The 8,662-nt window shown below is 44.5% G+C and overlaps 2 protein-coding genes across 2 annotated transcripts in view; one reads left to right on the top strand and one right to left on the bottom strand.

Annotated features, from left to right (window-relative positions):
- LOC112073680 (mitochondrial ornithine transporter 1) overlaps positions 1-3,341 on the bottom strand; it is a 9,828-nt gene extending 6,487 nt beyond the window's left edge. The window contains exons 1-2 of the mRNA XM_070440253.1: positions 2,922-3,341; positions 1,381-1,576 (exon numbers count right to left, since the gene is read on the bottom strand). The gene's annotated coding sequence lies outside the window, so the exon portion shown is untranslated. The remainder of the gene's footprint in view (positions 1-1,380; positions 1,577-2,921) is intronic.
- A 1,516-nt stretch (positions 3,342-4,857) lies between these two features.
- LOC112073683 (forkhead box protein O1-A-like) lies at positions 4,858-6,403 on the top strand. The gene has a single exon (XM_024140944.2). The coding sequence runs from the start codon at positions 5,209-5,211 to the stop codon at positions 5,854-5,856; it is 648 nt and encodes a 215-aa protein (XP_023996712.1). The 5' UTR covers positions 4,858-5,208; the 3' UTR covers positions 5,857-6,403.
- Positions 6,404-8,662: the final 2,259 nt, after the last annotated feature.

The following is an 8,662-nucleotide window of genomic DNA, read 5'->3' as shown; positions in this document are numbered from 1 at the left end:
GGGGTAGTGCATTACTTTTAAACCAGCGTTCCATAGGGGTAGTGGCACTACTTTTTACCCACGGTTCCCTAGGCGGTAGTGGCACTACTTTTAATCAGTTTGCATAGGGGTAGTGGCACTACTGTTTAACCAGGTTCCATAGGGGTAAAGGTGCACTACTTTGTAACGCAGGTTCCATAGGGGTAGTGCACTAATTTTAGACCAGGATCTATGAGGGCTCTTGGTGAAGCAGGCTGGCAACATAAGGATAGCCCCTCTACAATGTGGTGGGCCGAGGCTGGGAACAATAAGGAGCCCCCTCAACAACGTGTGGCTAGGCTGGCACAATAACGGATACCCCCCCTACCAGACGTGTTGGCCAGGCTGGCACCAGATAAGGATCGCCCCCCTAACAACGTGTGGCAGGCTTGGCACCAAGTAATGGATCCCCCCCCTAACAACGTGTGGCAAGGCTGGCACCAAATAAGTGATACCCCCCCCTAACAAGTGTGGGCAGGCTGGGCAACAATAAGGATACCCCGCTAACAACGTGTGGCACGCGGCACAATAAGGATACCCCCGCTAACAATGTGTGGCAAGGCTGGAACAATAGGAGGACCCTCCAGACTAGGAAGTGGGCAGGCTGGCACCAATAAGGAGGACCCCTTCCAGACTAGGAGTGGCAGGGCTGGCAAATAAGGAGGGACCCCTCCAGACTAGGAGTGGCAGGCTGGCACACCAATAAGGAGGACCCCTCGCAGACTGGAGTGGCAGGCTGGCAAACCAATAAGGGGACGCCCTCCAGGGACTAGGAGTGGCAGGCTTTGGCACCAATGAGGAGGGCCCTCCAGACTAGGAGTGGCAGGCTGGCACCAATCAAGGAGGACCGCGCCCTCCAGACCTAGGAGTGGCAGGCTGGCACAATAAGGAGGACCCTCCAGAATAGGAAGTTGGGCAGGCTGGCACCAATACGGAGGACCCCTCCAGACTAGGAGTGGCAGGCTGGCAACAATACAGGAGGACCCTCAGACTAGGAGTGGCAGGCTGGGCGGTGGGGGCAACCAATAAAGGAGGACTCCCTCCAGACTAGGAGTGGCTACAGTCGGCCTGTCTAGGCCTTGACATTAAAATGTGTCGTCTGTTTTTGGGAAAGTTAAAAAGGAACAGTCAAGCAAATATAATTTTTGGTGTTTCCTCCTCTCCATCTCCCTGCCTCTTTCTCTCCATCTTCCTCCTCCTCTCCATCTTCCTGCCCCCCCCCCCGCCTCCTCTCCATCTTCCTCCGTCTTTCTTCCATCTTCCTCCTCCTCTCCATCTTCCTCCTTTCTTCTCTCCTCCTCCTCGTCTCCTCTGTCTCCTCTCCATGTCCCTTATGGAACCTGGTTAAAAGTAGTGCACTACCCCTATGGAACCTGGTTAAAAGTAGTGCACTACCCCTATGGAACCTGGTTAAAAGTAGTGCACTAGAGGGAAGAGGGTGCCATTTGGGTCTAGATGTAGACCTACCTATCGCTCCAGCTGAGAGGTCTATGACGGCCTGGACCACTGGATGAGGAGCCATGATGATGATGATGATGATGATGCTAAACCTTCACCACTGGTTATAGAAGGACACACCACTCACAGTAAACATTCACAGGCTGTTATAGGACACACCACTCACAGTAAACATTCACATGCTGTTATAGGACACACCACTCACAGTAAATATTCACAGGCTGTTATAGGACACACCACTCACAGTAAACATTCACATGCTGTTATAGGACACACCACTCACAGTAAACATTCACAGGCTGTTATAGGACACACCACTCACAGTAAACATTCACAGGCTGTTACAGAAGTTAAACTCGTACAAATATTACGTTAGTCGGTAAAGGGGGCTGATTTAGCAACACCCTTCTACTGTCCCTGTGCGTTCTATCAAAAACTACACGCCTACATAACAGTCATCATGTGATAGGGTCACCGTTACTGTATGTAACTACCATCTATCATTCCCATTAACATGTTGTCATTATGTCTTGAGGAAAGTAAATCTCTGCGCAGGTCAGTCATTGTGCTAAACCCCATGCTCACCGAAGAAGCCTAACGGATGACCTAAACCTGGTTTAAAGTATAGGGGCGGCGGATTGAAGGCGTCCAAAATGGTACCCTATTCCCTATGTAGTGCACTTCTTTTGACCGGGGCCTTGATCAGAAGAAGTGCACTACAAAGGGGCCAGGGTGCCATTTGGGGGGGGCGCTCTATTGACAGGTTCCGTAGGTTAGCCTACTGATTGGTCTCCAGTTCAGGTGTCCATTCATGTCCTCAGATAGAAGACTATGTTTGCCATGGCCTCGAACCAATAGTGATCTATTGGTAATATTAAGCCATATTATACCCACAGGGATGGGGAGTAACTGATTACATGTAATCCGATAATTTATTTTGTATTTTTAATGTAATCAGATACTACCAGCAAAAAAATATTGTAATCAGATTACAGGTACTTTAGAAAAACTAGATGATTACTTCTTGAATTACTTTTAAATTCAGATTTTTGTTGTTGTGGAAAAAAATATACATTATGACACCTTTCTGGGGTTTTTCATTTATATTCCATTCACCAATGGTATAAAAAAAAAGGTGCAAGTTTAAGTTTGTTCCACCTGAGCTAGTCTGACCACAAGTCAGAGATCACTATGGTGACACGCCAGATGTTGTTTACTTCTACGGTTCTTAAACGGAAAAGAATCAAAAAGTAACCGAAAGTAATCAGATTACGTTACTGCGTTTGGGCAATCCAAAAGTTACGTTTAATTTAAAATTACAATTTCTGAAAGGTAACTATTAACGGTAACGCATTGCATTTAGAAAGTAATTTACCAAACCCTGTCCATATCATAGCCATATATTTTAATCATAGTCTGAATATTATGTTTGAATCGAGGCTTACCAATAGCAAAGGAATTAGCCGTGTCAGTCTGTTTCTGCTTTGCCAATGTTGTTGGTGTAGCGTTGTTGTAGTTACAATAGACTGTCTACACCCAGATTAAAGCGGAAGACCATTTGTCACATACCGGTCACTATTGCATCATGAGATATACCATTTTTCGTGTCCAGAATAACATGCATTGCCGGGAAAATCCTGAAATATGTCACTTGACATGAGAGTTGGATGTGATGGTTGACTGAAGTTAAATCCACATTCCTTCACAGACGCGCTATGCCAAATCCCCTCATGCTAAATTCCGTCAGACAATCGCGGAAGTTCCTTGCCAGCGTTTAAACAGTTAACGTTTCTTGACGTCTTCTTCCTGATTTAGTTCTTATGTCACGAACGAGTCTTCACCTGCTTTGGAACGCTGTCGCCCATGTAGTGCGCAAAGGCGCTAAATGTGCACTGGCTGGCGCATGGCCCAGGAATACATTTAAACTTTTAAATCTGTGATCAAAACCTTAGTGATTGTGAAAGAAGTGCGAGACGTTAGGCTATAATGCAAGATATTACTGTGTGTGTACCTGATGATTTGTACAGGAAATAAGCCTACATTGGAACAAGCTCCTGAGTGGCACTGCATCTCAGTGCTTGAGGCGTCACTACAGACCCTGGTTCGATTCCAGGCTGTATCACAACCGGCCGTGATTGGGAGTCCCATAGGGCAGCGAACAATTGGCCCAGTGTAGTCCGGGTTATGGTTTGGCCGGGGGTACGCCGTCATTGTAAATAATAATGTGTTAATTGAACTGACTTGCCTAGTTAAATAAAGCTTCAATGAAAAATGTAAACTGTGGTAGTACCTGCAAATGGCCAAAAGATGTTAGCACAGGCAAAGAGTCGGCCTAGAGTGTGGGCTGTTTTCGCTGATCGCGGGTTGACAGTGTTGTCCAATGAGTGGATGTTGTCAAAGAGTTGGATTGGAGCAGCCTCGGGGGCAGATCCACTGGCCTAGGCCAATATATAACCTCACCATGACAATGTAGTACTTTTCATACCAAAGCCCTAACTAAATCATCCAGGTTAAAATTAACTTATGTTCTTCCTCCTTCTCATCATCATCATCATCATCCTCATTATGATAACATGTAATGTTTTAATATCAGTTCCTCTGACTTCCATTGGATAACTAATAAGCATTTTGAAGAAAACTGATTTGCTGGCTACTGGGCATCTGTAGAAAACGTGGATGTAGTGGATGATCCGTATGATTCATGAAGACTGTATTAACGGTCTTGTTCTGAGGTTTTACAGTCATTTTCCACGATCCCAAATAGCGCTCAATCACCTCGACGCGAAAAGTTTTAAGTAGTTTAGCAGTGTTCTATTAGAACAGCACAGCGTTATTTCATACATTTTTATGAGGCTATTTGTAAATAGCTATTTATAATTTCATTGGGGGGCAATTAAAGTAGGTTATTCATTTTTATAAGTATTATAGCAATTTCAGCCTCTTTTTTTTGTGATGATTTCTAAAAGTGAACAAATCTGGGTTCTGCTCATATCCTGTCCCGCTATGCAACTTACAATAACAACACCATGACTGACAGAAAAAACCCTCCCCCTTCATTTTATAACTCATCCTTTTCACAGTAGGTTACGTTGTAAAAAGGTGATGTCTCTTTCTCTTTTACCTCTCTCTCTCTCCAACAAAACAAACCGATTAAGTTTCCTAGCCAACCGTTTCACAAAGCGTACCCGTTTTAATCTTTTCAGAGAAAGAGATGTTTACCAGCTATATAAGAATGAAAACATACTGCTGTTTCTGGTTTTTAAGTAGCTGTCATTGGCCGTTTTAGTTGTCACTCAAATGTGGGTGGTATTAGTTGACAAACGATAGCTCCGGTAACACGGCTGTCGGGCTGTAAACTGACATTCAACAGGCGAGAGTAAACGGAACTGCTGGGCTGAATAATAACTGCGACTGGATTGTTATAAAAACAAAAGTTCACCAAGTAGTTTTTTTTCTTCTATTCTAACTTTTCTATTCTATTCGTCAACAATCTGAATATCTACATTTTTTTTTTCATCGTCGACTTAGATGTTGTTGCTGTCTCCGACTTGATTTGTGACTTTATATCAATGTAGTGTTATCGGACGGACCGATATTTTTGTTCAGGTGGTCGACCACTGCCCCCTTTTCGGTTGTTTACTTTTGCCTGTTGCCTTCACATCACCCGCTGTGTATGAGTAACTTTCTGTTTACTAATTCTATGTGACATTTGACGCTATTCTAGCTACTACTATGGCCGAGGCAGCCCAACAACCACAGCAGGTTGAGATCGATCCGGATTTCGAGCCTCTCTCCCGGCCCCGCTCCTGCACGTGGCCCCTGCCGCGTCCGGAGTTCATCACCCCGGGCGATTCCAACACCTCCTCTCCCGCCCCTTCTGTCAAACAAGAACCCAGCAGCAACTCCGACTTCATCTCCAGCCTCAGTTTATTAGAAGAGACTGAAGACTACCCCGAAGAGGATCAGAAACCCACCATCCTCTGCAATGATTTCCAATGTCAGGAAAATTGCATCCACGACCACCAGCAGCATCAGCAGCAGCAGCACCCGGGGAACAGCCCCCAACTCCCGCAGCAACAGGTGCTTCTGCTCTCCTCCCCGGCCGGGTCTGCATCTTCAGTAGCGGCTGCGGCCGCTGCAGCTGCCCAGAGGAAAAGCAGTTCATCTCGGCGTAACGCCTGGGGCAATATGTCTTACGCAGACCTCATAACTAAGGCTATTGAGAGCACCCAGGACAAGAGGCTTACCTTGTCTCAGATCTATGACTGGATGGTGAAGAACGTGCCTTATTTCAAGGACAAGGGAGATAGCAACAGCTCTGCTGGATGGAAGGTAAGCTTTCAATACAGTACATTACATCTGATGAGATTTGAGTTATGATTTAAGGGCTATAAAAAAAAAATTGATAAGGATATGGAGAAATGTACCTTTAATTGCCTATATATCAAAGTTGACGTTTTTCATCATTTTTAAATGATGATATTGTAACGACCCTGGGATTGTAAGCGCATATATCGACTCTGCCGCTTGAACAGGCTTTTGCGGCACAGTCGATAGCGCGCCGGACTTCGGGCTAGAAGGTCGAGGGTTCGAGACCCGCTCCCTGCCTGTTTCATTACAATATTAACACATGTTATCACATGCTAATAACACACGTAACTAAGTAAGACCAGGTGAGGGTGACATGCTGCTTGCCAGAAAAGGTTTATTGTACGATTGGGTATTACAGACATGTTAAATGCTATCTCTTGAGGTGCAGTTGTTCATTTCTATCCTTATAGCATCATGCTTTGTACCAGAGGAGACATGATGGGCTGGTCTTGTGCACCCCAATCAATCAGTCACTTTGTGTCCATTCATTGTGTGTCCTGATGAAACCTGTGGCTGCCAATTGTAACCCAGTCAGCACATGGCCACAGCCAACATCACACACCAACACACACGCACACAACCCAAACCAAACTCACACACACACACCACACACACACACACACACACACACATTGCACAAAACAACACACACACACACACACATCACACATTCCTCGCACCAACTCCGGCTGCCTCCCACCCTAATACTATCACCAATTAGGGCTGGAGTCAGACTCTGACTGGGGTGTGATAGCTAGCTACCCTACCCTCCTCCTCTCCTCTCCAGTACTTGCTAATATCAAAGAAGTTAAATACTGTGCCGAGTTGAGAACACAGCCCTGGTCTAACGTCAGTCTCTGCCAAAGATGTAGCAGCAAACTGTCTTACACACCTAGAGCCATAATATCCATTAGAGACCGAATGCTATGTTTTATTGTTTCGTATTATTATTAGTATATATGAAGAACTTAGGTTAGATTTGTAGCCTTGGGTTCTCTCCTTGCTAATTCTCCGTCATAGTAGAGATTGGTTTGCTCAGAACTCAGAGTAGAGGTCTTATCTGTAAGATTTGCACAGGACCGATGATCGTGAGGATAACACGTGAGGAGAAGGGTTTGTATAGTCCGTCACGTGCTACGCGATGACGATGGTACACACACCTTCTTTCAACAGGAGTATGGACACGCCCCTTTCTCCTACTTCCTTTCGCTATATTCGTACCCTTATGATTCAAAGTACATACTTCAAAGGCTGATATATGATGGAAAACATCAGAATGTTCAAATATGCCATAGCAAGTGAGTAATATAAACACTACAAATGTTTAAATGATAGAGACTTTACAAATGTCATATAATGCTAATATTAGCAGTGTAAAAAACAGAGATGTGCAAATGTAAGTACAAAAGGGGAAAACAAAACATAAGAATATTGAAGTTGTATAACAAAGTATTTTGTTAATCTATCTCTCTTCTCTCTCAATCAATTCAATTTGCTTTATTGCAAATAAAGACAATACACATACAGTAGGTACAGTGTGCAGTTGATTGGTCTTCCTGTCAGAACACTGGTCCGCTCTCAACTTATGTCAGGCAGCAATGTGTCGCTTCGTCCATAACCCACATCGCTCTCTGTCTCGTTCTATCTCTCTCTCTCCTCTCTCTCTCTCTCTCTCTCTCTCTCTCTTCTCTGCTTCTCTCTTCCGTCTCTCTCTCTCTTCCTCTCCTCTGTTCTCTCTTCTCTCTCTACTCTATTTCTGCTTCTCTTTCGCTTGCTTTCTCTCTTCTTGACTCTTCTCTCTTCTCTTCCTTCTCGTCTCTCTCCTCTCTCTCGTTCTCTCTTTCTCTTGCTGCTACTCTCTTCTCCTCTCTCTCTTCCTCCTTTCTCTCTCTCTCTCTTTCTGTGGTCTCTCTCGGTCTCTCTGCTGTCTCTCTCGTCTCTCTCTGTCCTCTCTCTCCTCTCTGTGGTCCTTCTCACATTCAGATTTCAATTCATTTCAATTGACTTTTATTGCCATGGCAAGTTATTAATTCACTACTTGTCAAAGATATCATACTCTCCCATCTCTCTCTGTCTGCTCTCCCTCCTTCCTCCCTCATCCTCTCTCGCTCATTCGGATTTCCACTAAACAACGGCCAGCTGTTTATCGAAGACTGTAATTAGTAACTGTTGGCCTGTAATTATGTGGACGTACATCGTTCGAACATTCTGACTGACGGAGTACGGGTTCAGGAACTTATTTCTGCCATTTAGTGTTAAAGTTAAGAACATGTAGAGATGTTAATGACGTAAAATGATTTTGCCATATGACCATAGTGTTAACTTCGCAATGCCATGGCTCTGGTCAAATAATATGCACTATGAAGGGAATAGGTGCCATAGGGCTCTGGTCAAAATGGCACTATGAAGGGAAAGGGTTGCATTTTGGATCACACAATGGTTTTGTTTGTAAGACTGATATTCTTAACCTGTAGCATCAACATAAAGGCTCTGTAACACTTGACTTCTGTCATGTAACACCTGGCTTATGTCATGTACACTTGACTTGACGTCCTGTACCACCGACCTGTCTGAACACTTAACTGTATGATTAGTAACACTATGGACTTACTTGTCTTAACACTGGACTTACTGTCTTAACCCTGGATTAATGTCTGTAAACACCTGGCTCTGTCTGACCACAGACTTTACTGGCCATGTAACTACATGATTAACTTGTCCTCCACATGAACTTACGGATCATAACTGACTGCTGCCTAAAAATGGATCTGCATGTAACTGACTACTGCCTGTAAACTGACTCGTCCGTCACTTA

This window comes from Salvelinus sp. IW2-2015, unplaced genomic scaffold (genome assembly GCF_002910315.2).
Source record: "Salvelinus sp. IW2-2015 unplaced genomic scaffold, ASM291031v2 Un_scaffold2336, whole genome shotgun sequence".
Lineage (NCBI taxonomy): Eukaryota > Metazoa > Chordata > Actinopteri > Salmoniformes > Salmonidae > Salvelinus > Salvelinus sp. IW2-2015.
This window is presented reverse-complemented; position numbering and strand designations above follow the sequence as displayed.

Bases quoted from the DNA above. Each gene is read 5' to 3' on its own strand.
- LOC112073683 (XM_024140944.2), top strand. From the start codon at position 5,209: ATGGCCGAGGCAGCCCAACAACCACAGCAGGTTGAGATCGATCCGGAT.